General features: G+C 45.3%; 1 protein-coding gene across 2 annotated transcripts; it reads left to right on the top strand.

The window, feature by feature from the left end:
• The first annotated feature begins 5681 nt into the window (after positions 1-5681).
• On the top strand, positions 5682-21490 carry THBS1 (thrombospondin 1). Of its 2 annotated transcripts, none has more exons than XM_061157614.1 (22): positions 5682-5828; positions 6384-6479; positions 6762-7321; positions 8249-8324; positions 8621-8820; positions 8934-9056; positions 10073-10166; positions 11579-11752; positions 12065-12241; positions 12542-12715; positions 12947-13074; positions 13178-13330; positions 13743-13961; positions 14421-14528; positions 15074-15233; positions 15384-15502; positions 17166-17400; positions 17589-17816; positions 17986-18257; positions 18663-18760; positions 18860-18999; positions 19388-21490. In XM_061157614.1, exons 2-22 carry the CDS (start codon positions 6413-6415, stop codon positions 19393-19395), a joined length of 3513 nt encoding a protein of 1170 aa, XP_061013597.1. In that variant the 5' UTR covers positions 5682-5828; positions 6384-6412; the 3' UTR covers positions 19396-21490. The 2 variants fall into 2 exon arrangements, with proteins under 2 accessions (XP_061013597.1, XP_061013596.1); XM_061157613.1 differs by having other exon boundaries at positions 11576-11752.
• The last annotated feature ends 1101 nt before the right edge of the window (positions 21491-22591 follow it).

The raw sequence follows: 22591 nt of genomic DNA, 5'->3' as shown, positions 1-22591 counted from the left end.
TGATTCTTCATCGTGTCCTAGGCTGGGTAAATCTGAAGTGATATCATGTTTCTAAACAAGCGTTCTATTTCTAAAGCAATTGGCAATCCTGACTTCAAGCCAAAGTGTAACACTCTCCTGGGAGCAGCGGTAAACATTTCAGTTAACTTGAGAGTGGGGTCCAGGAGGATTGGGACTCCATTTGAAGGGAAGAGAAGGGAATACGTAGTGCAGGTGGGCCTTTGGTTAACAAACTAACATCAGTCTCTTCTGCTGTCTTTCCTTCCTCTCTCTTGCCTAGCCCTCTTTAGCCTCCCACCTCTCTCAATTGTGGGCACATACCTTGCTGTTAACTGGCAAATTGGGAAGCATTTCTGCTGATTTACTACTAAAACATTTTTTAAATCATATGAAATGAATTTCAAAGAGTGAAACCCTATGAAGGTCAAGACTTTAAGCTGGAGGTATGAGCACTTGAATTGTTTTCTGGACTTCCCCCCAATCAACACGCTCAAAAGTCACTTTACCTCCTTGAACCAACCTCTTCATCTGTTAACTGAGAAGTTGGACTAGAAAGCTCTTTCTGGCTTAAAAAAGTTCCAAGGTTTTATTCTGGAGGAACTTGAAGTCCTGGTGGAAATAGAAGAAACTGGGATGCAGGAGGTGTGCTTTGTACTCATTAAATCAAGTCCCAAGGATGACTATGGTTTCCCAGCTCCCTTCCCTATTAGTAAGTGCCTATGGATGTGTGGTCTTCTTGCAGGGTGACAAACTATGAAAAAAAAAAAAAGTTTCTACAATGAAACTCAAACCAGCCCATCCTTATTGATGCCCCAGAGGGGCATCAAGATGATAAAACATAAAAAGTTGAATAGAGAATAGTTTGAGGATCTAGCGGATAACATGGTGACTATAGTTGATAACACCATATTGTATCATTGAAATCTGCTAAGAGTAGAATTAAATGTTCTCTCTCACACACACAAAAAGTAGCTATGTGAGGTGATAGACGTGTTAATTAACCCAATGGAGGGAATACTTTCACAATGTATCATATCATCACATTGTATGCTTTAAGTATTTTACAAGTTTATTGGTCAATTACACCTCAAGGAAGCTGGAAAAAAAGTTGAATAGAGAGAAGAGGATGAAAGGGGAGTCAGAGAGACTGGTCTCAAATGCAGGGCTTTCCATCATCCACCCTGGCCAGCCCTGCACCCCTAGGCTCAGGTCAAAATCTCATCATTTCCTTTGTCCATCCTCTTGCTCCATATCCTCAATTTCCCAACAGATCAATTTCCCAACTCCTTTACTCCAATAAGCTTATTCTGGATACTCTTTCCTGAACACACTGGACTATACCTCCCAGTTCCCCAAAGAAGGGATGCAAAGACACAATAACATCAGAAGTCAAGCTCTGTCTCTCCAGTCAGCTGTGAGTCATGTTTGGGGCTAGCAGAGCCTGCTGGCAAAAGGACAGGGAGAGAGAGAACAGTGCAGCTTTTCTGGAAAGCACCTTAATAATATACGTGAAGAGTCTTTGAAAACATTTTTATCCTATGACCTGTTCTTATTTCTCTTACCCCAAAAAATTCAGGAAGGGTAAAGCAAAGTGTGTGAAAAGACAACCTAAGCAGAGGGAATTTAAAAGCTTCATGAGTTACAATATTTGTGGCTCTAAGTAACAGAAAGACAACAACTTGGCCTAACTAATAAGCTTCCCTAGTAGCTCTGATAGTAAAGCATCTGCCTGCAATGCAGGAGACCCGGGTTCAATCCCTGGGTCAGGAAGATCCCCTGGAGAAGGGCACAGCAACCCACTCCAATATTCTTGCCAGGAGAACTCCATGGACAAAGGAGCCTGGCTGGCTACAGTCCATGGGGTTGCAAAGAGTTGGACATGACTGAGTCTCTCTCTCTCTCTCTCACACACACACACACACACACACACACACAATAAGCATGTATCCAGAGAAATCTGGAGGTATCATGGCCTTTAAGACTGGCAGCTCAAAAATGTGCTCTGACTTACAGTTCTGTTCATCTGTCTGCTCCTCCTTCTCCAGCGTTGGTCTCATATTAAGTCTGGTTCCCCTAGTAGCACCCAACACGGCTTGCCAGCATTCACACTCAAATGGAGATGGAGAAAACCTGACTTCACGTGGCTCTTTCTTCCAAGTAAGAATGTTTTCCCAGAAGCCTTCAGCAAAACTCTCATTGGCCAGAACTTGGCCGGGAAGAGGGAGACAGAGGCATTAAAGCGATAGTCCTACCTCTTCCCACTGAGATCAATTCCCCAAGAGTATTGCTTCAATTCTGTGGGGGAGGGGTACAATGTTTTGGGGGGTCTATCACCTCTTCTACCCCAGGAGCTCAGGCATAACTGCAGGAAATGCTGGAACTGGTCCGGGAGCTGGTAAGTTTCCAGTCTTTCTGGGCCATGAGCTGAGTATAAAGGGATTTGGAAATTCAGATATTGGAGCTCTTTCCAAGCCCAAACCTTTGGATACTTACATTCTAGTCCTTACACATTTGAAAATAAAATCTATTTTGAAAAACTAAAGAATGGAGGGCGATGAGTAGTGTGGTAAGAAGAACGCATGTTTCCAAAGAAGAAACAAGTCAATTTAAAGTTGCAGGAGAACATCTCCTGAAGGAGAGGGAAGCCTGAGTTGATGTTTGATTGAAAGATAATAAACACCTGTTGGTAACTTCCCTCTGGCTCTGACCATCCAGGTGGCTGAACTAAAGCAACTCTGAACCACGATCTAGGGAAAATATACAGAGGGAATGAATATCTGATGTCTTCATTTTAGAGATGCTAGGATTTTGGTCCATTCTAGAATACAATAGTTGGCTGCTGTTCACTTCTAGGAAATTACTAATAAAAATGCTGAACATTTCTAGCATTTTTTAAAAATTCCTACACAAAATACAGCACACCTAGCTTCTCTTTGCTAGATAAGCAATTTTTTCCTCAATTATCCTGCTCTTTTTAATGACATGCAGTTTTCAAGGTAGCTATTACTGACAGTCCTGTTCCACCTATTCACGGGCAATGACTTTAGATCAATTCCATATCCAATTAGGGGGAACTTATAAATATAAAATCCTATAGATGTCATATACTTAACAACTTTATTTTAAATATGTAATCCTCAATGATGACAACTTAGCAAAGCAAGAACCAGATCCTGTCCCTAGAAGGCCCATCCCTTGAGTCCATGTCAGATTATTGGCCTGAAATCCCAGAACTTGCAGGTCAAGGATACACACACACAAGAGGGAAATATCACCCATATTAAAGGTATAGTTTTTCTTCCCCCTTTTCCCATCCTGCTTCTCCAAGAAGTATTTAGGTTTCTGAGGAATATTTTCAGCACACGTTGACCAGCAGGAATGTGGGTGCACTCCAATCAGTGACCCAGTCACCCTTTCCCCTGGATCCTTCCTTTCCACCAGAAAAACTGGAGTACCACTGTTTGGGCAAGGCCTCTGTGTTGGAGTGCCTCCGTGAGCTTTCTCTGACATGAAAGCTCTTCCCTGCTACCATACAGATCACCTTCCTATTTGCAGGGTATATAACAGATTGTAGATTTCTTCTTCTTTTGTTGGAAGAAGCCAAGTTCCAAGAAAAGTCCAGAGGAATGCCTACAGTCCTTCAGTCCTGGAAGTGGCTAGCCTGAAGGGTCATCCCAGTAAGCTTCTGCTCTGTCCTTACAGCTAAGCCTACAGGAGGAGATGATCTAAAAGGCGCAATGTATCCTGCTTTTGTGAGCCTCTTGTGGCCCCCAAACCCTCCATTCATCTATATAAAATTAACAAGTGGGCCAGAGGAGCAGGGGACCATCAGGCCATCTTCTGAAAACTGTTCCTAAGTACCTGGTATTATCAGTAGCAAGTGAAAAGAAAAAAGAAAAAAAAGAAAGAAAAGTCACCTTTCAAGGAGCTAACAGGATGCTAGGAAGAAGGAAGGGGAGGGGCCTGTATGGCTGCTGACTCTGGAATTGTCAGATCTGTTTGATGAATCATTACCTATGACTTTCACGACAGGAATCTGATTTGACTAATCATCCAATAGAGGCTTTTATTTCTGTCTCCGAGCATGTGAAATCTATCTGTCAGGTTTAGTAACTACTTAAGCAACAAACCTAGGAACATACTTGTCATCTTCTAGAGGTGTTTGCTGTGTACTGAGTAACTAGAAAACACTCCGTCACCCACATGCCCCTTGTCACACAACACTCCCACACAAGAAAAGTGAAATTGCCAGTCAGATGAATGTTTACACTCATGTGGGTGTTGGGAATCTGGCCAGGTGTGAATGCTAAGGAGGGAAGTGAACCCTAGGGCTTCCCCTGGCCGGTGGCTGAGATCCTTATTTGGTGAAGCTACTACCTGCGCCCTGGGTCCCAGGGCCAGCCCGATATTCTGGGATCACAGCAGGGGAAGTGTGGCTGCTGACGTCCCAGCCGAAGAGATGAATGGAATTCCAAGCAGCTGGAGTCATGCTGGCTTGGGACAGACGGAGGCTTGGACACCAGACTTCCAATGACAGAAGCATTAAGCAAGCGGCAGCACTCATGGCAGTTGGTGCACCCACAGAAATGTAACCCACACCTCAGTTTCGGGAGCCTAAAAATGAAAAGAACGTTCAAGGAGCGGGCGGGGGGGGAGGGGGAGTGGGAAATAAAATGATAGGAAGAAGGTAATTTATTACTCCATGAGTCTATTCTGTAAATAGTTCAAGACCCTGGAGCCAGATGGTGCTGCAAACCCTCCAACCAGGAGTCACGTTAAGCAGCACGAGTGGGCACAAAAAAACTGTTTTTCAAGACACAATTTCCAATTTGGCTTTAGGAAAGTGGGTAAGGATAAGTTTCCTTAACATTCCTGACTAGAAAGAAACTGTCCGCTCGCGTCCCCTTGATCAGAATTCGCACACCGCCCCCAAGCGGCAAGTCGTGGAAGCGCCGCAGCAATTGGGAGATGGCACTTTCGCGGGGACTCGGGCGGCAAGCCCCTGCGGAAAGGCTGCCCCGACGCGCGAGGGAAGCCGAGCCCGGTACCCGCATGCTGGCCAGTGCGACACCCACTCACGTCCATCGGAGGGCAGGCGTGGGGCGAGGGAAGGGGCGCGGCGCTAAGCGGGTCCCGTGGTCCCCACCCCACCTGAATGGATGGACGAGGGTCAACAAGTACCCAAGAGGGAACTCCTTCAGCTACTGATTCCCTCTTGGTCCCATTTACCCCGTTGGGCTTAATTTTTTCTGAACAAACGGGTTCTCTCCCCAAGTGTCCACCCTTCAGCCGTCGCGCAGGCATTCAAGGGGAGTTTGCCTGAAAGCTTCTCTAAGGGTTTTGGTTTGGGTGGCTAGGGCCCCGTCGGCTCGGGATGCTCGCAGAGGGCTTGGGGCCGCTCGGCGCCAGAGCCAGAGTGCTGAGCCCGCGAGCGCCAAGGCCGCGTGGGCGGGCACCTATTTTTCTGAGAAGTTCCAGTGCTCCTAGGCCCCGATCCCCGCCGCCCCCCTTCACCTTCTAGCTGGAAAGTTGTGCGCCAGGCAGCGGGGGGCGGAGAGAGGAACCCAGACTGGCCCCCCTCCCGCTTCCTGCCCCGCGGCCTCCCATTGGTCAGAGGAAACCCCAGGAATGTGAGCGCCCCTTTAAAAGCGCGCGGCTCCTCGCTTCGCCAGCCACTGCACTCGGGCCGGCCGCTGAGAGCCCACCCTGGCGAGCTCTCCCAGCCGCAGCCTCCGAATCCACGGCCTCCACCCCGCGCCTCTCCAGCGCTCCATCCCGTTGCTGCGCCTTTGTCGCCGGCCCGGTCCGCTGCATCCGCGTCCGCACAGGTAAGGAGTCCCGGGCGGCCGCCGCGGAAGAGTGCTGCCCTGGCCAGCCACCTGGAGCTCCCAGGCTTCAGCGCCTCCGGGACCCCGGATCTCAATACTTTCTGCCTTCCCGGTGCTGTCGCTCCCAGCCTCTGGGGCTCTTCTTGTGAAAGGGCTCCAGAGCCATCCTCTCCAGCCTTGGGGTTCACAGAGTAACCCACCAGGACACCCCAAGAGTTTCTTCTTTTCCCCAAGTCCTATCAGTCCTCTAGAAAAGGACTGTGCCTCCCTGCGCCCCTAAACTACATCTCCTGGTTCAGTGTTTACCCTTAACTTCTCAAGCCCCTCCCCAGTGGCTGGTCTTGCCCCCACCACCTCTTTAAAGCGGTAATCTCCCCTCAACTCTTATTACTTTCTTCCTGATGCTCTCTCCAAAGTAAATACGGTTGCCCTTCCTTCCAGCAAATCTGGGCCCAAAGGGGGATCCCCAGGGCCCCAGCCCCAAGGGCAGCCAGGTTATGCCCACACTCCCTGCTTGGCAGCCTCTGACCCTGGGCTCTCCGTCCCGTGCTGCAGGCTCCTTGCTGGGCGCAGATAGCTCCGCCATGGGGCTGGCCTGGGGACTCGCTGTCCTGCTCCTGTCGCACGTCTGCGGCTCCAGCCGCATTCCAGGTGAGTCTGCGTAATACCTCGTGTGGGGGAGGGACGGGGAGGAGGTCGGGTTACCCCAGGTGCGGTCCCTCCCGGTGCACTCCTCTCTCAGCCGCTTCTCCCCTGAGCCCTGACCAGACCTCAGGATGCCGGTTCCCTCTGACTGGGGCGTTTACTTAGGTCTTCCAGTGGCTGTCAAGGGCTTTCACTCCGGCCCTCTGCCTCACCCCCGCCCCCAGAGCTGAGCCTCCACCCCACACTCCACCCAGAGGGCTCACCCTGTGTCCTGCTCTTGTCTAACAGAGTCTGGGGGAGACAACAGTGTGTTTGACATCTTTGAACTCACCGGAGCTGCCCGCAAGGGCTCTGGGCGCCGACTGGTGAAGGGTCCTGACCCTTCTAGCCCAGCTTTCCGCATCGAGGATGCCAACCTGATCCCCCCTGTGCCTGACAAGAAGTTCCAAGACCTAGTGGATGCTGTGCGGGCAGAGAAAGGTTTCCTCCTCCTGGCCTCCCTGAGGCAAATGAAGAAGACCCGGGGCACCCTGCTGGCCGTGGAGCGGAAAGACCACTCGGGCCAGCTCTTCAGCGTGGTCTCCAATGGCAAGGCGGGCACCCTGGACCTGAGCCTGACCGTGCAGGGGAAGCAGCATGTGGTGTCGGTTGAAGAAGCACTCCTGGCCACTGGCCAGTGGAAGGGCATCACCCTGTTTGTGCAGGACGACAGGGCCCAGCTGTACATCGACTGTGAGAAGATGGAGAATGCCGAGCTGGATGTCCCCATCCAGAGCATCTTCACCAGGGACCTGGCCAGCATCGCCAGACTCCGCATTGCCAAAGGAGGGGTCAATGACAATTTCCAGGTGAGGCCGCTTTGATTCCTGATCCCTGGGGTTGACTGCTAGGCAGCTTATGACCAGGAGGGTGATAACAGGAGAGGCAGGGGTTCCAGTATAGGAAATATTGCCTGTGCACTAAAGCAGTGGTTCTCACACAGTAGGGAGCAACAGAATCACCTGGAGAGCTTACTAAAATGGATACTGCTGCATCCCACCCCTCGAGTTTTGGATTCAGTAGGTCTGGGATGGGGCCTGATAATTTACATTTGTAACCGGTTCCAAGGTTAAGTTGGTGCTGGTGTTCTAGGGATCAGACACTGAAAACCTCTAAAGGAAACAATGGTTTTCCTGTAACTGCCCATTCAAACCTTAAATACTCTTTATGCTCTTCTCAAGAAAAAAATTTCAAATGCATTGCACCAATTATAATATTGCTTGAAGTGGATACTTTTTATGAGTAGGATAAATACCACTTTGCTATTTGCTTCCTTATGGGGATGTAACTGATCCCAAAGAAAAGATTAAAATAGTGGCTATTTGCTGCTGCAGTGTCTTCCTTGCTTAAACCTCTAGATCTTTGGGTCTGTGGCTTTGAAACTCCCACATTTAACTGTTTGACACTGGAGAGTATCATTGTATCCTCCGGTCTCAATATCAGATTCCATTTCCTGTATCCCCAAGTAGGCCGATAACTGAATTCTTTGTAAAAGACTGCAGACTTGGCAGAAGATACAATTAAGAGTTTTGAAGTTATTTTGCAATTCCCGTGAATTTGGCAATTCACCAACAGTTATTTGGTGTGTTATTTTGACACTGTGATCCTGAAAGGGAGTTCTTTTCAAATTTTAGAACATCTGTTGTGTGCTCCTTCTGGCATAAACAGTCCCCCCTCCCACTGACCCCCTGGCCCCCACCAACACTCTACAAACAGTGTGTATCCTCTGTTCACAGGGGGTGCTGCAGAATGTAAGGTTCGTCTTTGGAACCACACCAGAAGACATCCTCAGGAACAAAGGCTGCTCCAGCTGTAAGCATCCCTCTGTTTTTAGGGCATATGGGAAAGTGAGGGCATTCCACCCAAAATAAGCTGAGAAACTTAAGCAATGCTGATTGTGCATAAATTACCCCAGGTAACATAGTAAGTAACCTTTATATAAAGGTGACCTCAAACAGTTTTCCACACTCAACGGTCCCCTTCTTTTGCATCCCTCACCCAAAATGAAATGTCTTTTAGAGTTAGGATGCCTAGGGGTTGGCTGATGGGAGCATCTACTTGAAGATATTCTCCTACTTTCCTCACTGCGTGCCTTTGATCCTTGGCAGCTACCAGCGTCTTTCTCACCCTTGACAACAACGTGGTGAATGGGTCCAGCCCTGCCATCCGCACCGACTACATTGGCCACAAGACAAAGGACCTGCAGGCCATCTGTGGCATCTCATGTGACGAGCTGTCCAGCATGGTCCTGGAGCTCAGGGGTCTACGCACCATTGTGACCACGCTGCAGGACAGTATCCGCAAAGTGGTCAGTGGCCTCCGCCCCCCGCCTGTTAGCAGGAGCCCCTGCATGTGTGTCCCCGATGATGCCAAGGGATGGAAAGTGAGGCTCGATGCTAATCACCTTTCTCCTGCTTTTAGACCGAAGAGAACAAAGAGCTGGCCAACGAGCTGAGGAGGCCCCCACTCTGCTACCACAACGGGGTCCAGTACAGGACGGGAGATGAGTGGACGGTGGACAGCTGCACCGAGTGTCGCTGCCAGGTGAGGCTCTCGGCAGACAAGCACGGATTGACAGCACTCTCTGAAGAAAGACCCAGATGGCTGCGGAGGCTCTTTCCATGTTCCATGGCCGGATACCCAAGTGGTGTCTTTCTCTTAAGATGCAGTTATGACATCTATAAAAATCATTTAAATGCTCAGAGGTTTTCAAAGTCTAATTATACCCCAGGCTAAGGATAATATCTAAAAGAATATATCTATTTAAACATCTCAGTAACTTACCTGCTTTAGTTCAAGAGCTAAGTGTTGAATATCAGGTATGTAAAACCGAGTTGGAACTTTCTCCCCCCGACCTGATTCGTATTCAGCTATGACATGGAGATTCTTTAATACAGTACTGATTGCTGTTCAGATCACTTAGCCCAACATTGTTAGAACTATCCACTTACCTCACATGGTACTGCCTGCAGCATATGTGTCCTTCTGGCTCACCCCGTACCCAACATCAGGGGCAGAGGGGTTTGGGGGTGTTACCTGGCTCATTGCGCAAAGTCAAGCTTAAATACAAATCATGGATTGCCGGATTTGGGAGCCACCTTTACTAAATTCCCATTCTTGTCCAATATTATATAAAGCCATATTTATATATGAGAAAGTAAGATGCTCATTGATCTTCTTTTCCCCATAAACATGTAATGTAAAAATTTTAAAGTCCTGGCTGAGTTTCAGGAGTTTGATTTTAGACACAGAGTAACAGATCTGACTCATGGTATTAGGTGGTTCCAATTGCATAAATTCATGCTGTTCTGTGCATGAAGAAGTGACTAAGTGGCAATTGAGAAGAATTCTAGAGGGCTGAAGTAACAAGTAGCCAGCACTAGAACTGTCTCTACAGTACTGGTGGCTGCCAAAAGACAGGCAGATCTTTTATTAAAATCATTCCACCAGAGCATTTATAGCCCAGACGACATTTCCACTTGTAATTGAAACGTTTCCGTATGTAAGCTTCTGCTTGCAATATGCTTCGTACTCATTTCTCCTTCACTGTTGCCCTGCAGAACTCGGTTACCATCTGCAAAAAAGTGTCCTGTCCCATCATGCCCTGCTCCAACGCCACAGTTCCTGATGGAGAATGCTGCCCACGGTGCTGGCGTAAGTCCCTAAAATTGTATAACCATGCTTCAGTGACTGGATCAATTGTACATAATGCTGGAATACCCGTCCCATCTCTGTCACATGTTTTCATTCAGTTTCTTGGGGCAGCATCTGGCTAACCGATGGCTTGTCTGCTATATAGAGCCAAAAAAATGCCGTTATGACTAAACTTAATTACCCACCCTGGATTATGGTGTAGACAATAACCTTAGTATAGTTTATTGAATATGATTCTGTGCTTTGAGAAAAGAAGAGATGAATTGGTAGCAGCAACAGCTTTAAGTTGACTGGATTTAGAATCTGACCTTATGGCCTAGAGTCAGGAAAAATCTGCTCACCGGAGAAATTGATGGACTTAACTGGGCCTGAAAGTTCTACCCATTTTATCTACAGGCATAGGAGACCTAAGGAAAAATAGTAGTTTGAGTCTCAGGGCTCCATAAGAAATTGTATTGTTTCATGGTACCCAGTCCCTGGGTTTTGCTGCCAGTATAATTACTTTGCTGAGACACTGTAGTAAGTACAAGTCATAGAAATGATTTATCACAACTAAGATGCATAAAACAGGAAAGTAGCACTCACCCTTCACGTCCACACCCCCCACACTCCCCGTTTCCTACGCACACGGATCACAGCTCAGAAGAACCAGTTCCCTTCAGAGATGTCAGTGACATTGGAACTGTCATAATCATTTGTACATTGCTTTCTGTTCAGCATTCACTTCAGATGTGGGTTAAAGGGAACAAGGCTAGCTGGGGGCTAGCGGAGCGCTGAATTTTGAGTCAGGGATTACTAGGAAAACTTCCGACTGATGGCAAGAGAAAACAAGTTCTCTGTCTCCTGTCGGATACAGGACGTGATTGTAGTCATGGCGCCTGGGCAGATGGTAAACAAACACACTTCCCTCTTATGAAAATATGTGCAGAAAAGGCCCCAAATGCTAGGGTGAGAGGAGCAACCCACTCACTGACCTCATGACTGATCCAGGGCCAGAGCCAACAGCGGCTCTGCTGCCTTCAGATTCATCTGCCAAACACGTGGGTCTCTGGCTCTCCTGAAAGTCAGAAGTGACTCCTATAAGTTGCCTAAAACCCAAGTATTCTTGGAAGCCTGGGGCTGGAAATGCCTACCAAGACATCTTAAGTCATAAAAGGGAAACTCATTTGAAATGCAGACTGGAGGAAGGAGGCGAGGATGACTAGAAACATATGTGGGGGAAAGGTTCAGCTGTACCGACCCAGGCAAAGCATGCAATTACCCCAAAGCTGTGCAAAGAATGACCACTTGGCCATTGGCCTAACAAATATATTGCTTTTCACTCTGGCATGGGAAGAAAGTCCTGAGCAGAGCAGCCCAAAGAGTAGCTTGTTTTCATGATAACACACTAAATGCACGCATTTGCTCAGCAGCCAGCGACTCTGCAGATGATGGCTGGTCCCCGTGGTCTGAGTGGACCTCTTGCTCTGTGACCTGTGGCAATGGAATCCAGCAGCGTGGCCGCTCCTGTGACAGCCTCAACAACAGATGCGAGGGCTCCTCTGTGCAGACACGGACCTGCCACATCCAGGAATGTGACAAGAGATGTAAGTGTTTGGCCACTTGGGGATGTGGAGACCTGACTTGTCCTTGTCACCAACAGCAACTCCAGAGCACAGAGGTTGAGGTCACAGGTTCTAGGCTCTGATCTAATCCCAATTCTCTGCCTTATCTGTGCACACTTGAGCACAGCTTACCCTCTCTGAGGCTCTTTCCTTATCTGTAAATTGAGGGTAAAAATAGTTTAAAGATTTTTAGTTTGGTGAGTTTGAAGATTTGGTTTAGAGGATGCATTTAAAGTGTTAATGAAGAGCTTGGCTTGTGGGAAGCACCATATAACCATCAGGTTTGTCCTTTAGTTAAACAGGATGGCGGCTGGAGCCACTGGTCCCCCTGGTCGTCTTGTTCTGTAACATGTGGAGACGGTGTGATCACAAGGATCCGGCTCTGCAACTCCCCCAGCCCCCAGATGAATGGGAAGCCATGTGAGGGCAAAGCCCGGGAGACCAAAGCCTGCCAGAAAGACGCCTGCCCCAGTAAGTGCATGCATCATCCGGCATGATGCTGGCAGCTCCACCCCACTGGCTGCCTGGCATCCGTGGGTCACGGATCGGGGAAGGCTGCTTCCTAGAGAAACAAACAGAGGCACAGTCCTGCCGGGCACAGCAGCTTCTTCTAATGACAAATAGAACCATTTTCAGACACTGTTTTCCCAGACATCCTTCCCATGTGTCAGGGTCATGGAGGTTTCTTGAACACACTCAGGAGAGTCTCCTGTGAAGGTAAAGTGTTTGAAAATTGGTCTTAGCTTTGGCCTGTGGTTCATTTTCTTACAGTCAATGGAGGCTGGGGACCCTGGTCACCCTGGGACATCTGTTCTGTCACCTGTGGAGGAGGGGTACAGAAACGTAGCCGGCTCTGCAACAACCCCACACCCCAGTTTGGAGGCAAGGACTGCATTGGTGATGTGACAGAAAACCAGATCTGCAACAAGCAGGACTGTCCCATTGGTAAGCCACGCAGCCCAGGCAGCCCAGGACAAAACCACTTAATGGCATGGTCAGCATTCATGGGGGTTCAGTTTGGATGGCCCTGAGTGGTTTGATTAAAATGCCAGATGGATAGCATAATCTCAAAAGTCAGCAGTTCCACAGACCCTACAATATCACACCCCCATTGAAGTGACCAGAGTGGCAGTAACAGCAGCTGAGACCCACATTTGCCTGTCACTCTTATCTCAGATGGATGCCTGTCCAATCCCTGCTTTGCTGGTGTCCAGTGTACCAGCTACCCTGATGGCAGCTGGAAGTGTGGTGCCTGTCCCCCGGGCTACAGTGGAGACGGCGTCGCGTGCAAAGATGTTGATGAGGTGAGGAGCTGGGAGCTACCTGACCTAGGAAAGCACCTCATCTGCCTTGGTCATTTCTTGTGACAGTGTTCTCTAAACATGAACAAACCTGTTTCTTCCACAGTGCAAAGAAGTCCCTGATGCCTGCTTCAACCACAATGGAGAGCACAGGTGTGAGAACACAGACCCTGGCTACAACTGCCTGCCCTGCCCACCGCGCTTCACTGGCTCGCAGCCCTTTGGCCGGGGCGTGGAACACGCCACCGCCAACAAACAGGTAGAGCAGAGGGGACTAGTAGATGGGAGTGAGGGAGGGTGTCCTTGGCTGAGCTAGCCATGAAAGGGGGGAATGTCATCTCACACCCTTCAAGGAAAATGGGGAACGGGGTGTCAATCTAGCTTTTAGAAACAGTACTAGAAAATGAATTGTTCATCCAGCAGGGAAAATTGGTCCATCACATTTGACCATGCTGGAGTAAGTTGTGAGCGGATGGACCTGTAAGTGCCAGGGTGATGTGCAAGTTCAAGGAAAACACACATAAAGCCATGTCAGCCTATAACCTGGCATCGACATTCCCAGGGGAGGATGGGGAGGACTCGCACTCTTCCCGTGGATCTCTGTCCAGAGGCAATGGGGAGCTGGGGATCCTCCAAGGCTTTGCCTTAGCATCAGAATGTTGTACCCTCAGGTATGCAAGCCCCGAAACCCCTGCACAGACGGGACACACGACTGCAACAAGAACGCCAAGTGCAACTACCTGGGCCACTACAGCGACCCCATGTACCGCTGCGAGTGCAAGCCTGGCTACGCCGGCAACGGCATTATCTGTGGGGAGGACACGGACCTGGATGGCTGGCCCAACGAGGACCTGGTGTGCGTGGCCAATGCAACTTACCACTGCAAAAAGGTAGCCCTGCCCTCACCCGCCTCCAGAAAACCCTTATCAAGGGAATGGGCTGAGGAATTTTAAATGCTTAAACTTTGGGAATGGAACTGAAAGATTAAATCATCCAAAGACAGAGGAACACTAATTCTTATTAAATCACTTGGTGCCAAGAACATGTATGGGGCAGGCCCTTTGGGCAGTTGTGTTCCACAGTCGATTATGTTGTCCAAAAAATGTTCATTTCTCTATCAAATGCCAGCAGAGCATGACCCATGTTCCCAGTATATATAAAGTTTAGAGCATTTATACAAAGTATTTATGTGTGTGTGGGTATCTTCCAAGCAAACTTGTCTTCCCATTGAAAATACTTGCTGTCACAGAGCAGCATTCAGTTCTGTCTGCAGTGTCTCGCTGCATGCTCTAGTGCATGAGCTGAGCAAAAGGCTTGCAGACTGCAGCTGCAGTGTCTTCTCTTTCCAGGATAATTGCCCCAACCTTCCCAACTCAGGACAGGAAGACTATGACAAGGATGGAATCGGTGATGCCTGTGATGACGACGATGACAATGACAAGATTCCAGATGACAGGGTAAAATTGTTTTCCATTCCTCTTTCAGCTTTTGTGTTCAGCAACAGCCTGTAACCCTTAAGATTCAACAAAATTACTGATATCTAGTTATCAGAAATTATTCATTGTGATTCTTTAGTTTTCAGATAGAGATGTTGCCAAGAGAATTTTTAAACCAGGGTTTTGTTTTTCATCACAGCCTGCCCTTCCCCTAGTTGGAACAAAAAGTTACAATGTGTGAACAAATGACACTTTGCTCCCCATATTGGTTTCAAATGTCTTCTCTAGGTCACAGTAAGGTTTTCTCTGCATGCACTGAGAGTGGAGATGTTGAGTTTCCATTTACATCTCACTGACTCATAACCAACAGAAATTCATTTTTCATTCATTATGTCCTGGCTTTTAACTTTTGCAGTGATCATTTTACAGGGGAATTAGTATATCCACAAAATAGAAAATGCTTGTTGCAGATTTTCACATATATATATTTTATATACATTATGCATGTGATTTGAGGCTAGTTTCATGGATCAAGTTGTACAATGTTCTGCTGCTTCTCTTGGCAGGACAACTGTCCATTCCATTACAACCCAGCTCAGTACGACTATGACAGAGATGACGTGGGAGACCGCTGTGACAACTGCCCCTACAACCACAACCCAGACCAGGCTGACACAGATAACAATGGGGAAGGAGACGCCTGCGCAGCTGACATTGATGGGGACGGTAAGGCGCTCCCTGACTCCAGCCAGCCCGTAGGCAGCTGTGACAGCATTCAGCTCTCAGCCTTGGACAGCGCTGGCTGTTAGTGTGCAGTCTGGTTGCAACAGCTGAGGCTGAAGATTCCCGCTCTTACCTGTCCCGTGTTCTCTGCAGGTATCCTCAATGAACGGGACAACTGCCAGTATGTCTACAATGTGGACCAGAAAGACACTGACATGGATGGGGTTGGTGATCAGTGTGACAACTGCCCCCTGGAACACAATCCAGACCAGGTAGGTTGACTCCTTTCATAATCTTTCAGTTAACTATTAGAATATCCCTTTCTAAGCCTCTTTAAAAAAAACAGAAGAATTTAAGTTCAAACACTTTCATTACCATGGCTATCAGTGATCTCATAGCCAATTACAACATTTTCATGTGAACCGTTTGCCTGACCTAAGCTCTTTGCAGAGTTCCATAGGTCTTTAGCATGACAGTCTTGTAACTTCAATCTTATCCTCTATAAGAAGCCCACCTGATTTGCTCAATGGAATCTACCATTGTTAAGATAAATTACACAAAGCAGAAATCTGTGACTGACAACTGTACAGGAATATTAATCATGTCTGACACTAAGAGATGGAAGAAAATATCCCTAAGCAAGATACACAGCCATTTTCATGGCTCATGATATAATCTGACTGCAAGAAAATCAAACTAAAAATACTTCTCCAAATTGGAGAAATCCCTGTTTCTTTGTCATTCTTTAAGTGTTTTGGCATTGCAGACAGATAATTCTGTACCGTTGCTGGGGCGTGCTGCAAACAGACACAGCCAGAACAAGTTCCATGTCTGACGGTGTTTCTTTTCTGGTGTAATTGTTCATCATTATTTTCTCAGTGTGAAAATTAAGGCCTTTTTTCCCCCTAAAAGCCACTATTCTGGAAATTTAGAAACCACCTTTTTTTAAATGCAAATATTTTTAAAAGATTCAAGAAATGATAAATACAGCTAATTTGTGGAGAAATCCAGAAACTCTCCTAATATTTGCTCTTATGACTTTCTCTAAAACATAAAGCACCAGGATGAATTGCTTTGGGGCAATAGAGGAAAGCATGAATGATTTGGAATAGCATTCTTGATCAAATGGCATTGAGTCATCTGTTTTGAATTTGAGTCTTACTGTAAATTAAACCTCAATGCCATTTAACCTCCCTGGATAAGGTGTTGGTTCTTCAGATAATAATAAAGTCTATAACAATTAATGAATCATGTAAAAATCTTAATGGCAAAGAGCATAAATAGTGGCAAGCAAAATTGTAATTTGTGTGTAAATAATCTGTAGGCATTCCATATGTACTGAATAATGTAAAAAAGGTACTCTGATAAATAAAATATTATTTTATAATTACATATATGTTATATATATATATATTATAATATAATAAATAAAAAATTAGAATTTTGGTTTTACCTGAGCCAACACTGGACAATCCTTTATGGGCTAGATGTGTAAAACCAAATACCTAAAAGAGAAGAAAATGATTTCTCCCACCACTCAGATTACCCAGTATGTATGAAAAGCAGTGCCATGTTGCCATGATTTAATGACCTAGAGTAGAAGTTGATGTGTCAACAATTTCCTAATTGAAAATTTGAATAGAACATAAATTGTACCCAGAGCATTCAATTCATCATTAAGATATAAGTAGTTAATATGGCATTCTATCCTTAGTGATGAAATGATGCTTTCTATTTAATTTTATTTAGAAAGAAAAGAACACTCAAATATCCCTTTAAAAACTGTCTAATACAAATAAGGATCAAGAATAAAACATGTAAGATTTGTTAATATAGATGTGAAACCTCACTGGTCTTATCAGACACTGGAGAATCTCCGTATGTTTTCTTTAGCATCAGTGATTCACATTCAAATTTACCCTCTGTCTCTTTCAGCTTGACTCTGACTCAGACCGCATTGGAGACACCTGTGACAACAATCAGGATATTGATGAAGACGGCCACCAGAACAACCTGGACAACTGTCCCTACGTGCCCAATGCCAACCAGGCTGACCATGACAAGGATGGCAAAGGAGATGCCTGCGACCATGATGATGACAATGATGGCATTCCTGATGACCGGGACAACTGCAGGCTGGTGCCCAATCCTGACCAGAAGGACTCTGATGGTGAGTCACTGGAGCCGCTTTTAAAGAGAGTAACTGAAACCATGGCTGTCTGGATTGAGGAAATAAAAACAAAGCTGAATACATTTCAGGATGAAGAGACTAAATGTTAACTTTGACAAGACAGTGAATTTCTGGCACCAGTAATGGTATTTTGGAATTTCACTGAACTCTTGCCTTTTTGCCCTTAGGTGATGGTCGAGGTGATGCTTGCAAAGATGATTTTGACCAGGACAAGGTGCCAGATATTGATGACATCTGTCCCGAAAATGTTGATATCAGTGAGACTGATTTCCGCCGATTCCAGATGATTCCTCTAGATCCCAAAGGGACATCCCAGAACGACCCTAACTGGGTTGTACGCCATCAGGGTAAAGAACTCGTCCAGACTGTCAACTGTGACCCTGGACTTGCTGTAGGTGAGTAGAGAGTTCTTCAAACAAAAGGCCAGTGTGTACAGGGGGAAAGAAGCAAATGTAAAAGCAGGCAGTTGCATGTGTCCCCATGAGTGCTAAAAATGGCTGGGAACCTGACAGAGAACCTTGGGAAGGCTGCAGGTTTTAACCTGGGTGTGGCCTCCTCTTCCAGGTTATGACGAATTTAATGCTGTGGACTTCAGCGGCACCTTTTTCATCAACACTGAGAGGGATGACGACTATGCCGGCTTTGTGTTTGGCTACCAGTCCAGCAGCCGCTTCTATGTTGTGATGTGGAAGCAAGTCACTCAATCCTACTGGGACACCAACCCCACAAGGGCTCAGGGATACTCTGGACTTTCCGTGAAGGTTGTGAACTCCACCACGGGGCCTGGCGAGCACCTGCGGAATGCCCTGTGGCACACAGGAAACACCCCTGGCCAGGTGAGAACAACGCCCTGCAGGAGGGGAAGGGATGCTGTGTTTGGCCAAGCCTCCCACCAGGGAGTCTTAGACATCAAGTTCCCAGCATCACCAACTGTAGCATTAAGCTCTGCATTGTAAAAACCATCCTAGCGTCTGAGAGGGTAGCTCACTTCAGATCAAAAGGCTAAAACAACCTCTTCAAACAAACAAAAGTGTCAACATCCCTTCTCTTTGCTGATATGTACATTCACGGTTACATAGCCAATGATAAAGCCCTTGGGAAAAAATCCGACGTTGCAGCCCTCTAATTTAGGTCAACTCAGTACCTTTCAATTGCCATTTCAAGTACCATTCCATTTCATGGAATCTAGCATAAATCTCATAATGAAGCTGTTTCAACCTTTGCTTTTCCTTTTCCTCCAGGTGCGCACACTGTGGCATGACCCTCGTCACATTGGCTGGAAAGATTTCACTGCCTACAGATGGCGTCTGAGCCACAGGCCAAAGACAGGTTTCATCAGGTAAGACTGCTCCGATTAAACATCCCTGAAGTCATGCTGACACGCGAGGAGAAGATCAAAAGTAAGGGTGGCACTAATGTGATTTCCTTTTTCCCTCAGAGTGGTGATGTATGAAGGGAAGAAGATCATGGCTGACTCAGGACCCATCTATGACAAAACCTATGCTGGTGGCAGGCTAGGCTTGTTCGTCTTCTCTCAAGAAATGGTGTTCTTCTCCGACCTGAAATATGAATGCAGAGGTAGGAGCAAAATGACAGTGAATATACAGGTGGAATTCCTAGTTCAGACCTGTATCAGGAATGCCAGTCATGCAAGAGGCTGATTTAAAGGCTATGTAAGACACAGGGTTATTTCTATCTTGCTGTTAAAGACACAGTGATAAAAATGAAATAATGAAAGCCTTAGAAAGCAGAGCGTAAGTTCTGGAAGGTTATGCTATATCAAACACCTAGCAACAGTGTTCAAACACATTAATTGTAATTTTATAAACTGCCAATCTTAAAATATATTTTTGCCATTATAAAAGTAGAGCTGTGCCAAGGTTGTTAATGTGTTAGTGGATATTAAGATGACAGTGCCTCAATGAATTAGTTTGTGTATTTATGTGTTTATATATTTATTTCACAGATTCCTAATCATCAAACTGTTGATCAAAAGACTGATCATAACCAATGCTGGTATTGCACCTTCTGGAACCATGGGCTTTAGAAAACCCCCAGGATTGCTCCTTGCTGCCTGCCTTTGCTCTCTGCTTGCATGAGTGTGGACTCCTAGAACATGTGACTTGCCTCAAGAAAATGCAATTTTCCAAATCAGACCCTGCATTCAGCCTCTGACTGAGAAGAATCTTCCAAGGAGACAAACAATGAATTTGGTTGGCTTTTGCAAAAGCAAAAGCATCCACATGCTTTGGTTGGAAGGTGCCTGTCCCACTCTGCTTTTGTCAGAGCAGAATGTGACTGTGAGGCCAGCTCTGAGCAGTGGACTCCAAAATGTTTTCAGGCATGTGAGAGAAGGGAGGACTCACTAGAATTGACAAAACCAGCCCTGACCTACTCCCTCTGGAATGGGGGGGGTGGGGGGCCAAAGCCCAAAGGGGAGGATGCATACCCAAGAGACGATTGTATGAAGAAAATATGGAGGAACTGTTACATTTTTGGTACTAAATCATTTTCAGGGGATTGAAAGACTATTGCTGGATTTCATGATGCTGACCGGTGTTAGCTGATTAACCCACATAAATAGGCACTTAAATAGGAGTGGGGAAGGAAGGAAAAGACTGGCTTCTGGACTTCCTCCCAGATTTCCACCCCTTAACACATTACCTGTAGTGACCAGAATAGGGAGTCAGAGTTAAACCAACACAAGGCAGTGCTGGCTGCCGCAGCTTGGTTCTATTGAAATTGTCAGCTGTGTTCCAGATGTAGCTTTTGCAGATGTAGCAGGAAAATAAGAAATCCTAACATCTCAGTGAGCACCAGGCTGCCTCTCAAGGGACAGGCAGCCCGTGCTTGTATTTTTATGGTTAGAAAGGCACAAAATTATCAACTAAGACATTCCTTTTCTCTCTTTTTTCCTGAATATCATGGAGTTTTCCAGTTGTCTCTTTTGGACTGTAGTTTTTGGTGTTTTAAACAAACACTTTACAATGTAAACTATTTATTTTTTACTTATTCTGGGGGATCTGTCTGAAAGACTATTCATGGAACAGGAAGAAGCGTAAGGACTATCCATATCATCTTTGCTACAAGTCATTATGACTGTAAGATTGTAAATACAGATTATTTATTAACTCTGTTCTACCTGGAATCTAGGTTTCATATGGAAAGTGTTTGAGAGCAGGTAGTTGAGATTGATCAGCAAATCTTTCACAGGAATGGCACAAGGAAACCAGCATTGCAAGCTGCTCTTCACTTTGTGCTTAGACCGAATGATTTGGAATTATTCTTTTTTCCTTTTTTTTTTCCCAAGTGGAATTACTTGGTTGTCCATTTGCAAGTGTTTTTAGTTTGCAAAGGAAGCCAAGAGGCCATTAATACTGTCTTATCCCATCCCTTGTGCCTATTTCCAGGGAGATGAAAAGTATCTACATTTATTATTTTTGCCTTTTTCCAAAAGAAAAAAATGACAAAGGTGAAACTTGTATACAAATATTACCTCATTTGTTGTGTGACTGAGTAAAGAATTTTGGGATCAAACAGAAAGAGTTTAAGTGTCTAACAAACTTAAAGCTACTGTAGTACCTAAAAAAAAAAAAAAAATCAATGTTGTACATAGTATAAAAATTCTTTGCAGAAAAGTATTCCCAATAAGGAAATAGCATTGAAATGTTAAATACGTTTTCTGAAAGTTGTTTTTTTCTATCATCTTGTATACCGTTGCTTTATTTTTATAAATTATTTTCTCATTGCCTTTGGAATAGATATCTCAGATTGTGTAGATATGCTATTTAAATAATTTATCAGGAAATACTGCCTGTAGAGTTAGTATTTCTATTTTTATAAAATGTTTGCACACTGAATTGAAGAATTGTTCGTTTTTTTGTTTTGTTGATTTGTTTTTTGCTTGTTACCCTCCTCCCTGTTTTTACTATTTGCCAATACTTTTCTAGGAATGTGCTTTTTTGTACACATTTTTATCCATTTTACATTCTAAAGCAGTGTAAGTTGTATATTACTGTTTCTTATGTACAAGGAACAACAATAAATCATATGGAAATTTATATTTATACTTACTGTATCCATGTTTGTTTGTTTTCTGGCCTTATGTTATGAGGTATGGGTAAATTCTATCCTTAAACCAATAGAGCACACACAAAAAGAAATCACAGTAATAGTAACATTCACAGTTCCTATACAATTTAAGAAGACTGAATTGCTTAAATGACATATTTGCTGGATTTGTGGGATAAAAGAACAAAACAAATTAGCCTGTCATACTAAAAACAAGCGATGAGAAATGACCATTCCCACAAGACTTGGGACTCAAAAGGATATAGGTTTATATTTTCTAATGTCACTAAATGTCATTTACTGAATCCTTTTCAAAGCCCAGTTCTGTTCCTGAAAACAAAAAGGAAAACAGGAGTGAAGCACATACTCACAGCTACATCTTCTGACCCATGAATGAGGACACTAGGCGAGCAACAATTGCATGCTATGAAGAAGCTTTAGAAACATTAATGAAGGGTGAATTGTCCTTGAAAAGTTGGGTCAAATTCTATAGATACCACATTTTGGAGAATGACTATGCCTTTGGTCAGAAAGATGACTTAAGAGAGGTAGAATTGGGAATAAATCCTAAAATAAATAAATAAATACACACACACACACACACACACACACACACACACACACACACACACATACACACACATAAAATATCCACTTATTTTGTGAAGAGAAGGCCAAAGTCTTACAATAAGCAGAACCTGAGCTTCAGGTGCGCTAACCATGAATGTAGAATACCGGCCAATTTTTAGTTTTAAAAAGAATTTTTAAAAATTTTAGAATAAAAAATTTTATGAGTAGATTAAAGGTCTCACTTTGAGGTCCATTAAACAAAAAGGACAGGCTTTTTGTGAGTGAGACAGAATCTTTTTTCCCCTTATTGACTTTTCTCTCTCATTCTAGAAACATGTGTAAGTATAAATTGCATAGTCATATATGAGTATAAATAGCCAAATCACATTATGGCATCTAGGTGAAGAATCAGGAACTGGAAGCTGTTGGTTATAAACTTTGGAAAACTGATTTGAAAGAAATGTTCTTTGAAACATGACATCATTCATTCTCAGAGCAGCTCCACACGTGAAGTCTTGGGAGAGAATTC

Source organism: Dama dama, chromosome 12 (genome assembly GCF_033118175.1).
Source record: "Dama dama isolate Ldn47 chromosome 12, ASM3311817v1, whole genome shotgun sequence".
Classification (NCBI taxonomy): Eukaryota; Metazoa; Chordata; class Mammalia; order Artiodactyla; family Cervidae; genus Dama; species Dama dama.
The sequence above is the reverse complement of the archived record's forward strand: the minus strand, read 5'-3'. Positions and strand labels throughout refer to the sequence as shown.